The sequence below is a fragment of the Lampris incognitus genome, chromosome 18, assembly GCF_029633865.1.
Source record: "Lampris incognitus isolate fLamInc1 chromosome 18, fLamInc1.hap2, whole genome shotgun sequence".
NCBI classification, from domain to species: Eukaryota; Metazoa; Chordata; class Actinopteri; order Lampriformes; family Lampridae; genus Lampris; species Lampris incognitus.
The window spans coordinates 36,899,891-36,923,391 of NC_079228.1; the positions used below are offsets into that span (position 1 = coordinate 36,899,891).

Consider the following 23,501-nt stretch of genomic DNA (forward strand, 5'->3'; position numbering starts at 1 on the left):
ACACCGGTGTGTACTACTCCCTTCAGAGGACAGCACAAACAGGCTCTAACCAGAGTAGAAAAAGAAGTGGGAGGCCGCGTTGCACAACTGAGCAAGAAGATAAGTACATTAGAGTCTCTAGTTTGAGAAACAGACGCCTCACAGGTCCCCAACTGGCATCTTCATTAAATAGTACCCGCAAAACACCAGTGTCAACATCTACAGTGAAGAGGCGGCTGCGGGATTCTGGGCTTCAGGGCAGAGTGGCAAAGAAAAAGCCATATCTGAGACTGACCAATAAAAGAAAAAGATTAAGATGGGCAAAAGAACACAGACATTGGACAGAGGAAGACTGGAAAAAAGTGTTGTGGACGGATGAATCCAAGTTTGAGGTGTTTGGATCACAAAGAAGAACGTTTGTGAGACGCAGAACAAATGAAAAGATGCTGGAAGAATGCCTGACGCCATCTGTTAAGCATGGTGGAGGTAATGTGATGGTCTGGGGTTGCTTTGGTGCTGGTAAGGTGGGAGATTTGTACAGGGTAAAAGGGATTCTGAATAAGGAAGGCTATCACTCCATTTTGCAACGCCATGCCATACCCAGTGGACAGCGCTTGATTGGAGCCAATTTCATCCTACAACAGGACAATGACCCTAAACACACCTCCAAATTGTGCAAGAACTATTTAGAGCAGAAGCAGGCAGCTGGTATTCTATCGGTAATGGAGTGGCCAGCGCAGTCACCAGATCTGAACCCCATTGAGCTGTTGTGGGAGCAGCTTGACCGTATGGTACGCAAGAAGTGCCCATCCAACCAATCCAACTTGTGGGAGCTGCTTCTGGAAGCGTGGGGTGCAATTTCTCCAGATTACCTCAACAAATTAACAGCTAGAATGCCAAAGGTCTGCAATGCTGTAATTGCTGCAAATGGAGGATTCTTTGACGAAAGCAAAGTTTGATGTAAAAAAAATCTTATTTCAAATACAAATCATTATTTCTAACCTTGTCAATGTCTTGACTCTATTTTCTATTCATTTCACAACATATGGTGGTGAATAAGTGTGACTTTTCATGGAAAACACAAAATTGTTTGGGTGATCCCAAACTTTTGAACGGTAGTGTATGTGTTGGAAAAAAGACTGAGACGTGATGCTGATGTATCCATGACAACCAACGTGACTGTACAACAGTGTTCCATATAGTGGGGTGTAGTTTGTAATACATCAGACTGTCTGTGTTAGCTTTGGTCCCAGGATCCATTTTTACAAGGGTGGAACTGTTTACTGCTGAGCTGATGGCACACCAGCCACAATGGCTGCTACACCTGGTTTGTAGTCCTGCTACACCTGGTTTGTAGACCCGCTACACCTTGTTTGTAGACCCACTACACCTGGTTTGTAGTCCTGCTACACCTTGTTTGTAGTCCCAGAACATCAGAGTCCACAGGTCTATTTCGCTCTGCCTCCTACATCCACTATATCACACCACTGGTCTACTGGAAGACTGACTGTCTGTCCAACACCACCACCACATCACCTCCACCTTTAGAATGGAGGAAATAAACACTTATTAATGGAGAGAAGTTAGTGTTTTCAGCTTTAAGGATGGTAAATTACCCCACCCAGATTTAATGAGTAACTCTTCTAATGTCACTTTCCTGTGGTTCAAAATGGCTAAGAGAGAGACAGACAGACAGAGAGGAAGATAGAGAGAGAGCGAGAGAGAGAGAGAGAGAGACAGACAGACAGACAGACAGAGACAGAGAGGAAGACAGAGAGAGAGAGAGAGAGAGAGACAGATCTGTTACTGAACTTACCTGCTGTGATATGGAGTGGAACCTCATAATGACTGTAGGCTCATTAAGTGGTTAATTATTAATGAACAGGTGGTTTTGAAAAGGTAAAACAATGTAGTATTTAAGGCATTTATTTGTTAAACTTTTATTTGTTTGTTAAACAAATAATGTTATGTAATGAAATGGGTCCATTGGTGACGCCATGCCACAGCCGTGTCAGTTAAACGCCACACCAGGTTCCACACAGACAGGTTAATATGTGGTACAATGCAGTCTTTCCCCTAAAAGCTCTTCACCGTGCAAGATAAAGTCATCTTCATGTCACGTACGTATGCTGGCTGAGTCGGTTGTCTTCGTCGGCGTGTTGAGGCCAGGAGGCGACAAGCGGCGTGTTGTCACGGTGTCTGAGATCGCTGCAGGTTATTTCCCACTTCTTCTGCCGCTGTGAAATCCCTCTCAGGCAAAGTGTTTGCAGCGGCATGCCGAGTTGTAGAAAAGTGGGGGTGGGTTAAGGCCGTCCTCTTTCTCGGTTTGTCGAGTCGACGAAAACTCCTCGAGCGTTCAGTTTTAATCAGGGGAAAGTTAATATACAGGCGAGGCAGGTTAATGGAGCGTTTGGTAACTGGTCACCATCTGCTGTCATGTTGGAGACGAGCAGACGGTCGTCTCTTTCCCTCGTTCACATTCACTCTTTGATTTGTCATGGAGGCAGACGTGAAACTGTCCAGAATCCTCCAGCAAGACGCTCGACCGAGGCAGGCCTCTGTACAGCCCTCCACTTAGATCTAAGTAGTCACACAGGTGATATAAACGTGTTTGTTTACCTTTCAACATGCAGGAAATACCTCGGCTGAGCATGCCGCCCTGTTTTACAGTGGTGCACTTCCACACTGCAACAGCTGTTTTACAGTGGTGCACTTCCACACTGTAAAACAGCTGTTTTACAGTGGTGCACTTCCACACTGTAAAACAGCTGTTTTACAGTGGTGCACTTCCACACTGCAACAACTGTTTTACAGTGATGCACTTCCACACTGCAACAACTGTTTTACAGTGGTGCACTTCCACACTGTAAAACAGCTGTTTTACAGTGGTGCACTTCCACACTGTAAAACAGCTGTTTTACAGTGGTGCACTTCCACACTGTAAAACAGCTGTTTTACAGTGGTGCACTTCCACACTGCAACAACTGTTTTACAGTGATGCACTTCCACACTGCAACAACTGTTTTACAGTGGTGCACTTCCACACTGTAAAACAGCTGTTTTACAGTGGTGCACTTCCACACTGTAAAACAGCTGTTTTACAGTGGTGCACTTCCACACTGTAAAACAGCTGTTTTACAGTGGTGCACTTCCACACTGCAACAACTGTTTTACAGTGATGCACTTCCACACTGCAACAGCTGTTTTACAGTGGTGCACTTCCACACTGCAACAACTGTTTTACAGTGGTGCACTTCCACACTGCAACAGCTGTTTTACAGTGATGCACTTCCACACCGCAACAGCTGTTTTACAGTGGTGCACTTCCACACTGTAAAACAGCTGTTTTACAGTGGTGCACTTCCACACTGCAACAACTGTGTTGCAGTGGAGCACTTCCACACTGCAACAACTGTTTTACAGTGGTGCACTTCCACACTGCAACAGCTGTTTTACAGTGGTGCACTTCCACACAGCGACAACTGTTTTACAGTGATGCACTTCCACACCGCAACTGCTGTTTTACAGTGGTGCACTTCCACACTGTAAAACAGCTGTTTTACAGTGATGCACTTCCACACTGCAACAGCTGTTTTACAGTGATGCACTTCCACACCGCAACAGCTGTTTTACAGTGGTGCACTTCCACACTGTAAAACAGCTGTTTTACAGTGGCGCACTTCCACACTGCAACAGCTGTTTTACAGTGGTGCACTTCCACACTGCAACAACTGTTTTACAGTGGAGCACTTCCACACTGCAACAACTGTTTTACAGTGATGCACTTCCACACTGCAACAACTGTGTTGCAGTGATGCACTTCCACACTGTTAGAACTGTTTTATGGTGATGCACTTCCACACAGCGACAACTGTTTTACAGGGGTGCACTTCCACACTGCAACTGTTTTACAGTGATGCACTTCCGAACTGCAACAACTGTTTTACAGTGATGCACTTCCACACTGCAACAACTGTTTTACAGTGATGCACTTCCACACTGCAACAACTGTGTTGCAGTGATGCACATCCACACTGTTAGAACTGTTTTATGGTGATGCACTTCCACACAGCGACAACTGTTTTACAGTGGTGCACTTCCACACTGCAACAGCTGTTTTACAGTGATGCACTTCCACACTGCAACAGCTGTTTTACAGTGGTGCACTTCCACACTGCAACAGCTGTTTTACAGTGGTGCACTTCCACACTTCAACAACTGTTTTACAATGATGCACTTCCACACTGCAACAGCTGTTTTACAGTGATGCACTTCCACACTGCAACAACTGTTTTACAGTGGTGCACTTCCACACTGCAACAACTGTTTTACAGTGGTGCACTTCCACACTGCAACAGCTGTTTTACAGTGGTGCACTTCCACACTGCAACAACTGTTTTACAGTGATGCACTTCCGCACCGCAACAACTGTTTTACAGTGGTGCACTTCCACACTGCAACAGCTGTTTTACAGTGGTGCACTTCCACACTGCAACAACTGTTTCACAGTGGTGCACTTCCACACTGCAACAACTGTTTTACAGTGGTGCACTTCCACACTGCAACTGTTTTACAGTGATGCACTTCCACACTGCAACAACTGTTTTACAGTGATGCACTTCCACACTGCAACAACTGTTTTACAGTGATGCACTTCCACACTGCAACAGCTGTTTTACAGTGGTGCACTTCCACACAGCGACAACTGTTTTACAGTGATGCACTTCCACACTGCAACAGCTGTTTTACAGTGGTGCACTTCCACACTGCAACTGTTTTACAGGGGTGCACTTCCACACTGCAACTGTTTTACAGTGGTGCACTTCCACACTGCAACAACTGTTTTACAGATGTGCACTTCCACACTGCAAATACTGTTTTACAGTGATACACTTCCACACTGCAACAACTGTTTTACAGTGGTGCACTTCCACACTGCAACAGCTGTTTTACAGTGATGCACTTCCACACTGCAACAACTGTTTTACAGTGGAGCACTTCCACACTGCAACAACTGTTTTACAGTGGAGCACTTCCACACTGTTACAACTGTTTTATGGTGATGCACTTCCACACTGCAACAACTGGTTTACAGTGGTGCACTTCCACACTGCAACAGCTGTTTTACAGTGATGCACTTCCACACTGTTACAATTGTTTTATGGTGATGCACTTCCACACTGCAACAACTGTTTTACAGATGTGCACTTCCACACTGCAACAACTGTTTTACAGATGTGCACTTCCACACTGCAAATACTGTTTTACAGTGGTGCACTTCCACACTGCAACAACTGTTTTACAGATGTGCACTTCCACACTGCAACAACTGTTTTACGGTGGTGCACTTCCACACTGCAACAACTGGGAGCTTCCCAGTACAACCCCAGTCTGATTTTGATATCTTCCAGATCTTGATGGACTTTGTGGTTTCATTTAATAGCTCGCTGCTCACACTTACCAGTGATACTTTAGAAAACAGGGAGAGGAGTCTCCACCTGTGCAGGTGATACAGACAAATCCCTGAGGCCTTCCAGAAGCATCTCTCACCTTTAGAGAACAAACAAAGACAAAACCACCAATTTTTCCAGACGGGAGAAGGAGGTGAATCAGGCAACAGAAACAAAACTGGCAATGAAAAAAAAAACAAAACCCAACCTTAATATGTGAATAACCAGGCAAAAAATACAAGCCCTGATGTTGTGTGTGTGTGTGTGTGTGTGTGTGTGTGTGTGTGTGTGTGTGTGTGTGTGTGTGTGTGTGTGTGTGTGTGTGTGTGTGTGTGTGTGTGTGTGTTCAGTTCAGCGTGGTGTTTTCAGCCTTCTGCTTGACCGTCTGTGTGGTGACGGTGCAGGAGAGGATGTCACATAAGACACGATGACGTGACCACACAGACGGCTGTCCTCCGGTCCCTGGGGGGGAGACGGATAAATATAGAGAGCGAGACAGGGAGCACTGGCGAGATTTAGGGGGAAGAGCGGAGAGATGGAGAGGATGTGGGAGTTGACGGGAAGAGGAACGGGGACGGATAAAGGGCGGACGGGTGGCGCTGAAGAGCAATAGCGGGGGATATTTACAAGTAGTGAGGTGGGAAAAGAGGGAACAAAGGGGTCGGAGATGTGGAGGAAACGATCAATAAAGGACGAATAGAAACCAGTTTCATCACTTCTGTCGGAGGAGCTGAAACATGTTGACACGCCGAAGTCACTCACCTCAGTATTTTTTTAAAAAAAATTTCTGCCCAATTGTATCCGGCCAATTACCCCGCTCTTCCGAGTCGTCCCGGTCGCTGCTCCACCCCCTCTGCCGATCCGGGGAGGGCTGCAGACTACCATGTCTTCTCCGATACATGTGGAGTCGCCAGCCGCTTCTTTTCACCTGACAGTGAGGGGTTTCACCGGGGGGATGTAGTGCATGGGAGGATCACGCTGTCCCCCCCCCCCCCCCCCCGAACAGGTGCCCCGACCAACCAGAGGAGGCACTAGCGCAGCGACCAGGACACATACCCACACCCGGCTCCCCACCTGCAGACACGGCCAATTGTGTCTGTAGGGACGCCCGACCAAGCCGGAGGTGACGAGGAGATTCGAACCACCGATCCTCGTGGTGGTAGGCAACGGAATAGACCGCCATGCCACCCGGACACCCCCTCACCTCAGTATCTGAACTGATGTTAAAGGTGTTCCTAAACAGTATGACACGTGTACATGCTGTATAGACACCCACCCGATACGGATGGTCTGTCCTGCAGTTCATTTGCTGGTTTTTTCTTTGATTCTCTGCTTTGATTTGCAGCCTCCAGTTGGTGTTGTAATGTAGACGGGATTCATTCACCAACCTTAACATGGACTCCATGTCTCGGTAGTCCGAACACCCACAGCTGTGGGAAGCCCTGTGGCCGCAGCCACAAGCCTCTCCATCAGGCCTGCAAAGGGTGGAGTCAAACACAACCTCTTTGCTTGCTATGATGGTGCACCGCCAACCGTGATGTGCCTCTCCTTTCCTCCTTTCCTCCTTTCTTTTACTATCAAAACTATCAAAAAACCCCACAACACAAATATATCCACACTATTTGGTCAAAAAGATCCATCCACCCAAACTGCTTATCCTGCTCTCAGGGTAGCACGGATGCTGGAGCCTATCCCACCTGACCTACAGACACGGGGAGAACATGCAAACTCCACACCTGGGAGGACCCCCAAGGCTGGACTACCCCGGGGCTCGAACCCAGGACCTTCTTGCTGTGGGGCGAGCATGCTAACCTCTGCACCACCTTGCCTCAAAAAGGTCCTCTGATCATAAATCTTCATGACCAAACAAATTACCTGCAAAAAAACAAAAAAACAAAACATGAATGGCAACCAAACGAATAGACTGAATTATATTAGAAATTAAACAGAATCTCCCCTTCAAGTGTTTCAGAGTTTAAACTGGTATCTGTCTTGTTTTATGATCAGTGTTTCCACATTCAGTACATCTCATTTTGTGCTCTCGTGATTTTCAATACATACGTCCATGTCAGCTGTCAGAGGAACATTCCGCTTTTCATGTTGGAGGACGGTATTCCTCGTCATCAGGATTATGAGGACGGTATTCCTCATCATCAGGTTTATGAGGACGGTATTCCTCGTCATCTGGTTTATGAGGGCGGTATTCCTCATCATCCGGTTTATGAGGGCGGTATCCCTCGTCATCAGGATTATGAAGGCGGTATCCCTCATCATCAGGATTATGAAGGCGGTATCCCTCATCATCCGGTTTTTGAGGGCGGTATCCCTCGTCATCAGGATTATGAGGACGGTATTCCTCATCATCAGGTTTATGAGGACGGTATTCCTCATCATCAAGTTTAGGAGGGCGGTATCCCTCATCATCAGGTTTATGAGGACGGTATTCCTCATCATCCGGTTTATGAGGACGGTATTCCTCATCATCCGGTTTATGAGGGCGGTATTCCTCATCATCCGGTTTATGAGGGCGGTATTCCTCGTCATCAGGATTATGAGGACGGTATTCCTCGTCATCAGGTTTATGAGGACGGTATTCCTCGTCTTCAGGATTATGAGGACGGTATTCCTCATCATCAGGTTTATGAGGACAGTATTCCTCATCATCAGGTTTATGAGGACAGTATTCCTCATCATCAGGTTTATGAGGACGGTATTCCTCATCATCAAGTTTATGAGGGCGGTATCCCTCATCATCAGGTTTATGAGGACGGTATTCCTTATCATCAGGTTTATGAGGACGGTATCCCTCATCATCAGGTTTATGAGGACGGTATTCCTCATCATCAGGCTTATGAGGACGGTATTCCTCATCATCAGGTTTATGAGGACGGTATTCCTCATCATCAGGTTTATGAGGACGGTATCCCTCATCATCAGGTTTATGAGGACGGTATCCCTCATCATCAGGTTTATGAGGACGGTATTCCTCATCATCAAGTTTATGAGGACGGTATTCCTCATCATCAGGTTTATGAGGACGGTATTCCTCATCATCAGGTTTATGAGGACGGTATTCCTCATCATCAGGTTTATGAGGACGGTATTCCTCATCATCAGGTTTATGAGGACGGTATTCTGAGTCTCTGAATGAACACTGGACTGCCAGATTCTCTGAAGTCCTTCCCCTAATTTCGTCTTTTTCAAATAGACTCGATGTTCCCCTACAAGCTGGCTGGCCTCATTTCTGAGACGTGCCCACACAGTTCCCTCCTTATCATGTAGCCTGTGGCTAGCACTTAGTCAAAAGAAAGAAAATGGGATTAAAAGGTAAGTGGAGGAGGAATAGAAGAGAAGGCAGGATGCCTCCCGGGCCCAGAAAGGGAAAACTAAACGATCATATAGCAATCTGGGAAGCTGCAGGTCGACAGTAACCGAATGACTTTAATGAAAGTGGAAGAGACAGCGGTTTGTAATTAATGCGAGTTTTTTTTTTTCCTGGAAAGTTTCTTTCTGGGGGTTTTGTGAGCAAATGTCAGATGATCTAAGAGAGTTTGACAGGGAAGCGGTGAGAGGAACAGAGGAAACCGCACATAACACGCACATCCTGCACGCCGTGTGTGGAAACGAATCCATCCGGACTTGTTCAACGTGTTAATTTTGGTAAAATGCCCACACGGGGTACCGATGGAAACTGTCAAATCCGCCGTGGTGGCCCCTGGGAAATGGAACAAGCCGATAGAAGAAGAAGAAGATCAATTGTGTGATTGCTTCCTTCTGAGTTTTTTCTGTTTTGAATTGGTGAAGCTGTGAACAAGAAACGCCGAATTAAAATCTCCAGTGTCCTGGGAAAAGAACCAGGACGGTGGTGGAAACGCTTTCTTAGTGACGTTTCCCTTAAGAGCTGAAACGACTGAAACATAATTTTTTATGTTTCTCCAATGACAAGTCATCTTTTTTTCTGGACCCCCCCCCTTTTCTCCCCAATTGTACTTGTCCAATTACCCCACTCTTCCGAGCCATCCCGGTCTCTGCTCCAACCCCTCTGCCGATCCGGGGAGGGCTGCAGACTACCACATGCCTCCTCCCATACATGTGGAGTCGCCAGCCGCTTCCTTTCACCTGACAGTGAGGAGTTTCACCAGGGGGACGTATCGCATGGGAGGATCACGCTATTCCCCCCAGTCCCCCCCCCCAACAGGTGCCCCGACCGACCAGAGGAGGCGCTAGTGCAGCGACCAGGACATACACCCACATCCGGCTTCCCCCCCACAGACACGGCCAGTTGTTTGTAGGGATGCCCGACCAAGCCGGAGGTAACACAGGGATTCAAACCGGCGATCCCTGTGTTGGTAGGCAATGGAAAAGACCGCCAAGCCGCTCGGACGCCTCGGAGTCATCTTTGTCTTTAATAAGGGAATATGTCTTAAAACCAACCAATGGAGGCGTAACTGATGCACAGGTGAAATGTTGTGATTTCGCAAGTTTTTTCTTCATATATTAAAATTTACATTTCAATGAAAACTTCAATGAGTCCAAGAAAGAAAAAAAGACTCCGTAAAAGTGCAACTTCACCATCTGTCGAGGACCTGGGTTTCCGACTCGCCTTTTAAAAGAACGACCATCTGTTTTCATCTTTTTTTTAATTTCTGTGCTGTCAGTCATTTTTATAGCGGCAGACTTCTCTCTCTCTCTCTCTCCTCAAGCTGCGAACTCTTGGATTGAGGCAATGAGCCGATGGCTGAGATCTCCACGCAGCCATGCTTGTATTTTGCTCAGAAAACATTTGTGGACTTTGGGAAAACCATCTCCCAAAGCTCATTACCCAGCAACAGATTATCTTTGAAAACCTGGAAATGGCAGGCAGCCTAGAAATGCTTTTCAGAGGAGGAACCTTTTAATCAGCACCAAGACTAGCGCCATTTAAATCTCCTCACTTTTTCTTGTTGTTGCTCTGAATCGCTCATTAGCTTTCCATTCACGTGCCAGTTTCCCCAACCTGCGTCCCCGTTCCTTCATCTCCGCCGTGAGTCAGGTGGCAAAGCTCATCTCATTTTATGCTGGACTGTAAGACGCGACGCTTCTCTTGACTCCTTCATCCAGGTTACATGGAGGACCCTGCAGCTGGAAAGGAGGAGGACCAGTGAACAAAGCCCAGCCCTAAGCCCCATGGTCCTCCTTCAAGTCCACACTTTGGTGGTGTGGACGAGCTGTGGACCTGCAGTTGCTAGTCCTCCAGAGCAGTGTTTCCCAACCCGGTCCTCAAGGAACCCCTATCCTGCAGATTTTCTTACCTGTTTGTAGTTATTCAACCAATCAGCAATGAATTATGTCAGATGTTGCACACCTTGCGTAATTAAGTGCTGTGAGTTGATTGGTCGAGTAAGTACAAGCAGGGATACCGGTGCAGGGTTACAGTGAAAATCTGCAGGATAGGGGTTCCTCGAGGACTGGGTTGGGAAACGCTGCTCCAGAGCACACGAGGATAAAATGGAAAATCGGGACAAATTTGGACCCGTCCACTTTCATCACAGAAACCAATGAATCCTAGAGTCCTTTCCTCATTCCCTTTATCAAAATACTAAGCACAAGATCATACGCAGTACCAGTTATGAATTCACCATTTATGTTCAAATGAGATCCGCCCATCCATCATCCAAACGGCTTATCCTGCTCTCAAGGTCACGGGGATGCTGGAGCCTATCCCAGCAGTCATTGGGCGGCAGGTGGGGAGACACCCTGGACAGGCCGCCAGGCCATATGATGGCGAAAATAGATAATCAAAACTGTCAGTAACCGTAACTGCACAGAGGTCATCAGAATCAATAAAAGCTGACTCAAATCATATACCTAAGGCATTACTGCCTCGGGTATTCTTTTAGAAAATTCCCTACAGGAATGCACCAATACTGGTAACAGATGTTGGGTCAATACCAGGCTAAAATGCAGGGTTCAGTATCTGAGACTAAAAGACCAAAATGTGACACCGAAAGCCATGAGTAACATGTCGTAAGTAAAAGCAAAGTTGCTTGATTTACTGCATTTTTGGCACATGGAAGCCTGTATTTCTTTAACAGTGGGAAAGAAAAAAACTGATTCTATCTCCATTATTTGGCCCATTGTCCCCAAACTAACGGTCCAAGTCTCATGTTCAGTAAAAGCAATGGATCGGTACTCCGTATTGGCCAACACTTAAAGATTGTCACTCGGAATCGATATCTGCGTTGAAAAGTAATATCGGTGCATCCTTAGTTCCCTATGGAGCATTAAACCCATTTCACGTTTGATGTAGGTACACTGCCACTAGAGGGCGACTCGATCAGTTTCCCTCCCTTTATGCCAAGAATTTATCCAATTCGCTATTATTGGTCGTTGCAAGGAATTCTGGGTAATAGACTCGTGGGCTTGGTCAAAGGGCACACAATCCCTCATCGAGGCACTTGTGAGCATCCTTTCAAAGCTTAAAATGAGAAATGGCAAACCCTACGGCCTCACAGTCTTGATAGACATGTGCAAATTAAGACCGCGAGGCCACAAAGTATGCCATTTTGGACCGGCCTAACTGAGGTGGATGTAGAGACATTAGTGTAGTGAGATTTAATTGGCTGGGACGACGTGAGAAAGCGTTGGCCCAGCTGGTGGGACGGAACATTGTGTGGTGGTACTGTGTCAGGCTGATTGATGAATAGGTGGTGTGGTTTGTGGTGCGAAAGGCCTTCTTCGTACCCGTCCCCTCCATCGGTACATCTCTCATGTTATCTCTTCCTGGTATCTTGCTGTCTCTCTCCAGAACTTTCGTTTTATATCGCTATCATTGTCACTCTTCCTCTCTGTTTCTCCTGCTCACTTTGTCTCTCGCTCTCTCTCTCGCTCTCTCCCTGAAATCTCTCTTTCTTAGCCTATTTTAGAGACGTCTCTGCTATCGATTCTGTCTGAGTGATTTTGGTCTTGGCTTGCAGAGTTCATGTGCAGGTCAAAGCTGAAGTTGGAAAAAGAAAACTTTTTCGTTCGCATTACTTTGAGTAAGAGATATTGCAACTAATCACAGGAACATGTCAGTAAATTGATCTGAAGTGGGTGTCGGCGTACACCTCATAGAGCAGGATGACTGGAACTCAGTCTTCAATACAAGTTAAGAGGATTCGGGTTTTGTCGAAGCCATCTTTGTGGTTCTGCAGCAATCGGGCACATCATCGCATGGTACAAAGGGAAAAATGGGTTTGAGATTTTTTTTATTTTTTTCTCTCTAATAAGTTCAGTAAAATTATGTATTGCTGACACGGTGGCCCAGTGGTTAGCGCCGTTGGCTCGCAGCAAGAAGGTCCTGGGTTCGAGCCCCGCGGTTGTCCAACCTTGGGGATCATCCTAGGTCGTCCTCTGTGTGGAGTTTGCATGTTCTCCCCATGTCTACGGTGGGTTTCTCTGGGTGCTCCGGTTTCCCCCCACCATCAAAAGAAGCATGCATGTTAGGGTTAATACTCCTGTCTGTATCCCTGACCAAGGCCAATGGGAAAAGAACTGGAGTTGGTCCCTGGGTGTAGCATGAAGGCGGCAGCCCGCTGCTGCTAGCTACACAGATCACAGCTATCCATCCGTCCATTATCCAAACCGCTTTTCCTGCTCTCAGGGTCGTGGGGATGCTGGAGTCTATCCCAGCAGTCATTGAGCAGCAGGCGGGGAGACACCCTGGACAGGCCGCCAGGCCATCACACGGCCGATACACACACACACACACACCCTTAGGGACAACACCTAGGGATCACAGCTAGGATGGGTTAATTGGCAGTAACTTAATTTCCCCAAGGGGATTAACGAAGGAAACTTAATTAATTAATTTACAAAAACCAAAGTTTTTCTTTTCTGAAGGGGTTAAGTATAGGAGTAGTACCTTTCCTAGATGGCCTTTCGTGGCATCCTAGACTGGTCCCCATACACCCCAGCATCATGTGAAGCGCAAAATATCGCCTCTCCACGATGAATGACCGTCCGTGCGTGGTGAAGAGCCACACCCTCCTCGCGGTAATCCTGTTAACGTTGCTGGGAGACAACAGAGCAGAACACGGCGAATCTAGCGGAGTAAACCTCGATCATAAATCCTGCTACTCCTATGGGTAGCAGTAGTCCAAGGTGCGTTCATCGATAGACTGATGTTATGGACCAGGGGACATCGTGGCTTTGCAGATGATCAAAGCATCTTGATAATGGAAAGGTACAAAATCTCCAGTTAGCGGAGAACCGTAGAACTGCATGTGGAGTAGCACCCTATGCTTTATCATGTGCAACCGAAACTCTATTGGGGCATCCTGACGGACGACCTAGGTGAGGTGAGGTTTTCTTTGCTGTTGCAAAGTATTATAGTGAATTTGGGGGGGCAGCCTGGGAACTGCCGCAGCCGGGACGCGAACCCAGATCTCCCGCACCACAAGCGTCAACGTTAACCAGTCAACTAAAGGGTCCGACCCCCCGAATTCGCTACATTGGTGTCAGAAGTGGGACGGTGAGATCGTGAAGGACCGTGAGGCCATCGGAAGCGTTTCCCGAAGAAGGGGGGGGGGTAGTGTAACGTGCAGGATAAGTAGACTCGCGTAGCCCTTGGCTAAGGCGTCGGACCCTTTAGTCGACTGGTTAACGTAGTCGCCCGCGGTGCGGGAGATCCGAGTTCACGTCCCGGCTGTGATGGTCCGGCCGGGCTGCACCCCGAATTCGTTACAGTATTTTTGTTTTGTTTATTTTTCATAAAATGTTCGACGTGAACTCTGGACTTTCTTACATGGACATGTTTGCCAGAGTTTAGAGAATACAATTGGAACTGGATTAAGAAAGAGGTTGCATGCAGCTCTCCCAAAGAAATGTCATGGTTCAGTTTTTTTTTAATTGCAGGTCTAGCGCCCCCTGTGGTAACACTGTAGCTTCCACCACAGGCTTTTTTGTACCTTAATATCTTTTGCTTTGCTTTTTTTTTTTACCTCTGATATTCATTCACGTTTGAAGAGCGTAGGCTAACTCAACACGTGGGTCACAACCTCCTCAAACCTTCAGGTCATCGCCAGTGAGGTCTTCTCTTTTTGTTCTGTCCTCTGACCAGGTGGAGAGGAGAGGGAGGTTCAGGTGTCGAAGCAGGAGGCGAAGCTGGTCGTAGAAGACTACGACCCTTCGAAGGAGTACAGCTTTAAGATCACCGCTGTCAGTGGAGCGCAGGAGAGCAAACCGCTCTACGGCAAACAGGAGGGTGAGGGTCGTCTGTTCGCCTCCGTTTGTTTGATTCAAACCCGAATCCTGCAAACCCGGGAGATGATGGAGTATACTGTTCAGATGTTCTTTTTAAAAAATGCATAAAGCCGGGTGTCCAGTTAGCGTAGCGGTCTATTCCCCCCAGTTCCCCCTCCCCTCCAAACAGGTGCCCCGACTGACCAGAGGAGGCGCTAGTGCAGCGACCAGGACGCATACCCACATCCGGCTTCCCTCCTGCAGACACGGCCAATTGTGTCTGTAGGGACGCCCAACCAAGCCGGAGGTAACACGGGAATTCAATCCTGCGATCCCCTTGTTGGTAGGCAACGGAATAGACCGCCATGCTACCCGGATGCCCCAAAACTCGTTTTAAGTGGTGCAGGCTGGAGCCTACGGCTTCTCTGTTTTGGCTCCTGGAAGAGCCTCTAATCCATGGGGCCAGGCTGGACATTCAGGATGACGGCGAACCTGGTCTCAGTCGGCAGCTACGTTCAGCTGGAACTGTTAAACTGAAGCGCATAGGAGGTAACACGGGGATTCAAACCGGCGATCCCCGTGTTGGTAAGCAACAGAATAGACCGCTCCACTACCTGGATGCCCCGTGTCTTTACTCAGATATCCATCCATCCACTATCCAAACCACTTATCCCGCTCTCAGGGTTGCGGAGGAAGCTGGAGCCTGTCCCGGCAGTCATTGGGCGGCAGGCGGGGCTTTTCTTTCTATCATTTTACCGTGTCTCCGGTGTCCATCAGTTCTGTCTCCTCAACTTCTCTTTCCTCCTCTTCCTCGTCCCCTTTTTCTTTATTATGTTCTATTGACTCCACCGTGAGTGCGTTTTGTGCGGTTTGCTTGTCAGCAGAAAAACAACAGCAGAAAATGTGTAAGAAAAGCGGGTAATGGTCCTTAGATGAGCTGGTTAGATTTTGGAGGTAATTGGGTCAGGGTCACAGTCAAGGTCAACCATCATTTTTTCAGCCAAACCTTTCTCAAAAATGCTTTAGTTTGCTACAAACTGACACCAGAAAGTGATTTTATTTTATTTCCATTTCATTCCTTTTCGTTCACTCAACTTCACTTCCCGCTCTTCTGGACCAGCTGTCCTTTAACACACCAACCTTTGACAGCAACCTTTGACACCAACCTTTTTCCATTATTTCTTCCAGCGCAGCGTTCCGGGGCTGAGACGGTGCAGCCTCAGAGGAGGCAGGACTCGCGTGTCGCCGTGGAAACCAACGAGATCTCGGAAGGTAAGACGTCTTGTCCGCGGCGGGGATGGGGGGTGGGGGTGAAGACCTATTGACATGGATTCAAGACCTTTTCCCTTTTAACGAGAGCAGAAAAAGTTTAGTTTTTTTGTTTGTTTTCCGAACCCGGAGCTTTTCGGTGGAGCTAACAGACGAGCTGTCAGACTTCACATCAGTGTCGGTGGTGGTGGGGGGGGGGGCCGGTGACGTGTCCTGTCAAGAAAAGTTTTATTGAAGCACCAACCACTCTGTTCTCGTCTCAGCTCCCAGAATCCAAACCGTTCTCCTCTCCGACAAAAGACTATTTATTTATTTATTTTTTCCGGAAGCAATGGCGGCGGTGACATGCGAAGCCTTCATTCTCAAACCTCGGCCTTTTTCCCAGTCTCTGATTTGCAGCCGCAAGAGAACGACACAGGATGTGAACGCCGCCTGAAGGGGCCTCGTTGTTTTCTCGCCGATCACTGCGTTCGTTGCTCAGTCTCGCCCGTGACCCGAAGGACGCCCCGTTTAGCCCGTCCCCGCTCTGCTTTCAGGGGAGACCTCTGGTGACCCTTTAAATCACAGGCCTTTGATTACACAGAAATAACCGACTCAGATACGGATAATGTCGTCTGGTAATTAAAACACATGGGTAAAACGTATATAACTTGTAATATCAGGGTATCAGAGAATGCTGGTCTCTGATTGGCTTGGAGGATGCTCGTTAAAAACCGTATAATGCACACGTAGTTTGGCTCAAGTTTGAACGCTGTTCTAAATTCATATGCTGTAACCGTAGCAACACGCCGGTAGCCAGCCCGGTTTAGCGTAAACGGGGTAATCCGCTCCCAAGGTGTGGGTTAAATGAGTCCAAGGCGCTCCGCTTCGCGTCGGGTGGTCCCCCGCCATTGTGTTGTGCATTAAATGTGTTGAAATCCTTGAACGCACACCTTGTCGGGGTTTATCCTTTACATAGTTTACATGTAATGAGTGGTCTGTAATTCAAAAGCTTTCCAGGGGTGGCGTGGCGGTCTATTCCGTTGCCTAACAACACGGGGATCGCCGGTTCGAATCCCCGCGTTAGCTCCGGCTTGGTCGGGCGCCCCTACAGACACAATTGGCCGTGTCTGCGGGTGGGAAGCCGGATGTGTCCTGGTCGCTGCGCTAGCGCCTCCTCTGGCCGGTCGGGGCACCTGTTCGGGAGGGAGGAGGAACTGGGGGAAATAGCGTGATCCTCCCACGCCCCTGGTGAAACTCCTCACTGTCAGGTGAAAAGAAGCGGCTGGAGACTCCACATGTATGGGAGGAGGCATGTGGTAGTCTGCAGCCCTGCTCAGATCGGCAGAGCGGGCGGGGCAGCGACTGGGACGGCTCGGAAGAGTGGGGTAATTGCTCAGATACAATTGGGGGGAAAAAGTGGGGGGGGGGTGGGGGGTTCCAGAATGTCTTTCCCCTGGTGTTTGTGATGACCACCCCCGGCGTCTTCAAGAACAAAGACGGATACAGACGACAGTCGTCGCCCTGGCACATCAGCTCCCAAAGACACCAGAGAAGGAAAACGCCAGACGGTGTAAACAGTTGGGCAAGACAAGTAGGAGCTGAGTTGGGACGGCGGCAAAGTAAAAGAGCCGGTTAGCATTTCAACCGTATTATAAGTATCACGCCGCTGAAAAGCAACGTGCGGACGGCAGGGAGCGAACGGAGAGACGAGCGGCGCCGGCGTGAAGGCCGCGCAGCCTCCAGAGAAACAACAAGGTAAGCCTGATCCGTTCTGAACCAAGCCTCTCCCTGTTTTATTTTTGAGACTCACCACAGCCGGCTTACCTCATAAAACCCGTGTTACCCCGCTTCTTTTTTTCAGCCCTGCAGAAATGTTGTTTTTTGTGTGAGCGGCGTTGTGTTTCGGGGCCTTGAAGTGAAGGAATGGTGTTGATTATGGTGTGGATGAAGCCCGTGGCATCAGCGGCAGCTCGAGGGCCGACGGTTAGCCGCTCGCGTAGCCTCAAATGACAGGTTGTGTTCCGTCGGCTGTCACCAGTGGGATAAATACTGAAACAACAAGACGAGCTTCCCTCAAATCTCTTTTTTGTTTAAATCCGACTCGCTTTTATAAAAAGGGCTTCCTGGCCTTCCTCTGTCTTGGTTGGATTATTCGGTGTGTTGCCCTCGTGCGAACAAACGGTCAGTCAGAATGCCCCGTGTGATGGCCTGGCGGCCTGTCCAGGGTGTCTCCCCACCTGCCGCCCAATGGCTGTTGGGATAGGCTCCAGCATCCCCACCACCCTGAGAGCAGGATGAGCGGTTCGGATAATGGACGGATGGAATAATGATCCTGCAGCTCTCCTTTCTTTCCATTACAACATAATAAAACCACCATACAACTTTTAAAAGTCCCCTTAAGTGACATTTAGACCGCTGGAAGTTTATCTGAGCGAAACAGAACGATCGGGCGGGACTCGGTGAGGGGAGGGAGAGTGATTTGACCGGCAGCCAATCACGGCCAGGCATCTTTAGACGAACATGGACATCGATACACTATTGGCTAGTTTCAGTTTGGCGGTAGGAGATCGCTCGTCTTCTCTCAATCTGACGCCATTCATTTATGGGGCGTTTTCTAGAGCAGAGTGTTAGAGATGTAAAATAACAAGTGCAGATAAAAGAGTTAACAAGGATGAAAATACGTTTATCCTTTCATGAGACCTTTGAATAAATCCTGATTCAGGTGACCAGATACATGCAAACATCTGACTTGGGTCAGATTAAGGCTCGAGACGAGTCCTCTCTCTCTCTCTCTCTCTCTCTCTCTCTCTCTCTCTCTCCTCAAAAGGCTATAAAAAAGAAAACGAGCCGGTCTTCGGGCACGACACATTTGAGATGGTGTCCGATGTAATGGGACAGATGTTTCTGTCCCATCCTTCATGTCGGGTGAAAAGGTGATGGAGCAACAGAGGACCTGAGGGAGGCCAGGCTCCACTCCACGGGAACAGATCCGGAATGTGGAGCTGATCAGAGTCATCTCTCTCGTTACAACCCCGGCTGACAGCTTCCCATCTGTCTCTCCATCCCTCTGTTTTCCACCGTCTCGATCTGTTCTGTTTTTATTCTCAATCACTGTCCGTCTTGTCTTGTTCGTCCCACTTCTCCTCTTTCACTAGTCTCTCTTCATCATCTGTCTACCGCTCTTTCTGTCCCATAATCTGTCTTTCATCATCTACATCTCGTTTTACTCTGACCTTCTCTCCCTGCCGTTTTAAACATTCACCCTGTAACGTTGTTGTAGCGAGTCTCTTCCACAAAGTGTTATTTACCAGTCTGTCCACGGAGTGATTGCCATTTGGGATTGGCTGAATGACGCATGTCTCCAGTGAGAGTAGGCTATAGCAGCCTGATGGGAGGTGGCAAGACTGATGTTTCTTTTCACCCTTGTCAAATGTGTAGGCTATTCATTCATATCAGGGATCAGATAGAGAGCGAGGAGGAGGGCTCATTTTTGTGTTCTTCGATGCCAATAGCCTCGTTATACAAGTGGGGGGAAACGCTGATCTAAAGACAGAATGATATCGCCAACGTCTGTTCTTTCATTTACCACAAGTTGTGATTCCTCAGATGGCCTCACTTCATGAGTCGTTAGGCTAAAGGCCTATTGCTGATTGTGATATCAAAATATCGTAAAAAGATGAGTTGCAGGTTTGTTCCATCCACATTAACCGCCCAAACGGGTGGTGTGCAGACTACCCGGCTAATGTGCAGATAACCCGTTCTGGCGGGTAATGTGTACATTAACCGCCCCGTTGGGTAATCTGCACATTAACCGGGTAGTTTGCACATTAACCGTTTTTCACATTACCCGTAACATTTACACAAGGATTGACTTATACAGGAGAAATAAGAGGGGATAAAGTGCAGTGGTGCAGAGAATATATCAGAGATGCTGAAATGGATGTTAGCAGGTTACTTACATACATGCCTGAGGTGGATGGACATGACAGTGTACCAGTATACGTACAATGTACAGTACAGTATGTACAACATGATTGGATTTATTTGACAGCGTTAAGCGTTCATTTGAATGACAGCCCATGGAATGAAACTGTTTTTATATCTAATTGTTTTGGTGTACAGTGCTCTGTAGCACCTACCTTCAGTTAGTTGGAACAGGTTGTGACCAGGGTGTGATGGGTCTGCAGTGATGTTGCCTGCCCATTTCCTTACTCTGGACGTGTATAAGTCCTGAATGGAGGGCAGGTTGGCACCATTGATTTTCTCTGCAGACCTAATTGTCTGTTGTAGTCTGTGCCTGTCCTGTTTGGTGGCTGAACCAAATCAGACAGTGATGGATGTGCGGAGGACAGACTGGATTATTGCATTGTAGAACTGAATCAGAAGTTCCTGAGGCAGGTTGAACTTCTTGAGCTGGTGGAGAAAGTACATCCTCTGCTGGGCATGACAAATAGGCACTTGTGTTGCCAGAGCAGTCATTACAAACAACAAGAAATCAGAACATATACCCAACATGTACATATACATAGACAGAGATACAAGGAATCAGAACATATACCCAACATGTACATATACATAGACAGAGATACAAGGAATCAGAACATATACAGGTGCAGTATAAAAACCAGATTGATAATCAGTTACCAGTAGTACTTATTAATTATTTATTATTTAGCCATTGTTATTATTATTCATTTATTCATTTTATTTTATTTAAAGCAGTAAGATAGTTAAGACGACTGTATCTGTGTGTGTGCATGTGTATGCATGTGCGTTTATGAGTCTCTGTGGGATTTTGTGTTTGTGTGTGTGTGTGTGAGAGAGAGAGAGAGAGAGAGAGAGAGAGAGAGAGAGAGAGAGAGAGAGAGAGAGAGAGAGAGAGAGAGAGAGAGAGAGAGAGAGAGAGAGAGAGAGAGAGAGAGAGAGAGAGAGAGAGAGAGAGAGAGAGAGAGAGAGAGAGAGAGAGAGAGAGAGAGAGAGAGAGAGGCTGTCTCTGTGTGTGCATGTGTGTCTGAATGTGGTCTTGGGCTTCTTTGTGTAAAAAGTAGGAAATATGTGTGTGAATATGTGTATCATTCAGTGTCCCTCAGATGGTGGCAAGTGAGAACATATTGTGCAGCTATAGTACAGCTCTTTTTATCTTCACCCAATAAGTAGGGTAGCTTACTGTGGTTTGGGAGGGCATCGAATTTTGGGTGTTTTTCTTCACATTTTGGGAAGAAGCAATCACGGATTGATTGGAATGTTTTGCACTCTGTTCAAAAGTGCAGTTCTGTCTCAACTACACTGTCTTTGTGTCTGCCAGTTTCTATTGCTAAGCGGTGCTCACTGAGTCTGTAATTTGTCAGTGTTTCTCAAATTTGTTTCTTTTATTCTTAGTGAGGTAATCTGCTAATGTACATATATTGTCTGTCTAGGGCCAAATAACATTGCATCTTGCTTTGTGATTTTGTTTTGGATTACCAGTATCCGTAATAATTGTCTTTTAGGTTTGAAGACATTTGTTTAAGCCGAATATGTTGTGTAGTCTGGACCTGGTCTTGTGCCTTTAAAGTGTTAGTATGTGTTAGTGGAACAGGATGGCTGAAGACCAGGTTGGTAGGAGAATTCTTATCTTTGCTCAACTCTTGGTACTGTAAGGCTTTGTATTGGAAAAAGTGTCACTGGATTTTAGGTGTTCCCAGAATTTGATCGCCCTTTTTTGAATTTTAATCAGAAGAGGATTTTGGCCCTGCGTGCATTGTTTGTAGTGTGGCGATGGACTTTTAGGATGTTTTTGCAAAACTCAGCATGCAGGGTCACAATTAGATGTTTTTCCCATTTATCTAGTTCCTGACTTGCATGTGGGCCCCCACACCTCACTGCCATATAGGGCAATTGGTTCTTTCACTGGTGCAAATATTTTTAGCCAAATTCAGATTGGAATTTTGAAAGGAATTTGCCTTTTTATGGCAAGTAAAGCCCTGCGTGCCTTGTCTAGTAGTTCACTCACTGCCACGTTGAATTTTCCTTTACAATTGATTCTAAGGCCTAGGTAGATGTAATCTAGTGTATGTTCAATTTAATTTGGTCCTAATATAAATATGTGATGTCTTCCCTAATATCTGGATCTTTTTTGAAAGATAAATATTTTAGTTTTGTTAATGTTAACTGCCAGGGCCCAGGTCTGGCAAAACTTTTGAAGAAGGTCTAATTGAATCTGGAGTCCTTCCTCCATTGGTGAAAAAAGGACTAGGTCATCTGCATCGCATAAGAATTTGACCCCACTGTCGTGCAGAGTGAATCCAGGTGCCGATGACTTTTCCAGTATGGTCGCCAATCCCTTAATATATATGTTAAATAGAGTTGGGCTTAAAGAGCAACCTTATCTCACTCCGCACTCCTGAGGGATATATTGGGTTCTTTTGAATCGAATTTTAATGCTAAACTTGGCTCCTGAGTACATTATTTTTATAATGTCATATGTTTTACCCCCTATACCACTTTCAATTAATTTTTAGAGCAATCCATAATGCCAAATGGAATCAAATGCTTTTTTGAAGTCAACAAAACAAGTGAATAATTAATTTGATTTTGAGTATGTTTTTCAATTTGGGTGTATAGGGTGTAAATATGGTTAGTAGTGCAGTAATTTGGTAAGAATCCAATCTGGCTTTTACTCAAGACATTGTGTTTCATAGGGAAGTTTATGAGTCGGGAGTAAATAATACCGCAGAATACCTTCCCCAGGTTACTGTTCACACAGATGCCTCGGTAGTTGTTGGGGTCAAATTTATCTCTGCTTTTGTAAATTGGTGGACCTAACCCATGATTCCAGATATCCGGGAAATATCCCACACTCAGAACTAGATTGAATAATTTAAGTGTAACAGATTGGAACTTTTCATTAATAGATTTTAGCATTTCATTTAAAATGCCATCAGGCCCATATGCTTCTTTGGGCTTCAACTTGTCAATTTGGACTAAAAGCTCCTGCTCTGTGATGGGGGAGTCAAGTGGATTTTGATAGTCCTTGATGGAACATTCTAATTTTTCTAGTTTGCTTATTATGTTTTCTTGGTCCCTGTTTTGATCTGATTGCACTTTCTTAAAAAGAGTTTGGAAACAGTTTGTCCAGATATCTCCATCTTGTATCACTAATTCTTGATGATTTGGTTTTTGTTTTTGTTTTTTTGGAAGTGTTTCCAATTGTCCCAAAACTTACTGGTGTTTATTGACTCCTCAATCAATGTCAGTTGCTTATAGGGGTACTGAGCTTTCTTAGTTCTAAGTGTGTGTTTATATTGTCTTTGTCTCATAATAAAGAAGTTAAATTGATGAATTATTTGGATCTCTGTGTTTCTGATTGGATAATTTGCGTTCTTTCCTTATTGATTGACATTGTGCATCAAACCAAATATCGTCTTTCTTAAGTGTTGGTTTTGATCTTGATCTTGCGTCATCTGCTGTTTTTTCAAATATGTTGTCAACTGTTTCCACGGCCTGATTGACACCCTCTTTACTGAGTACATAAGGGGTATCTAGGAAAGCATCTAGGAGATTTTGGATTTCATGATGGTCAGTGGCTTTCTTGAATTCCTCTGTACTGTTTTCAGTCCATCTGTATGATTTCTTTAT

General features: G+C 46.5%; 1 protein-coding gene across 1 annotated transcript in view; it reads left to right on the plus strand.

The window, feature by feature from the left end:
* Positions 1-23,501, plus strand: part of LOC130128443 (collagen alpha-1(XIV) chain) — a 192,702-nt gene that overhangs the window by 4,234 nt on the left and 164,967 nt on the right. The window contains 2 exon segments of the mRNA XM_056298052.1: positions 14,512-14,655; positions 15,822-15,905. Of these exon segments, the coding sequence (XP_056154027.1) occupies positions 14,512-14,655; positions 15,822-15,905 (228 nt within the window).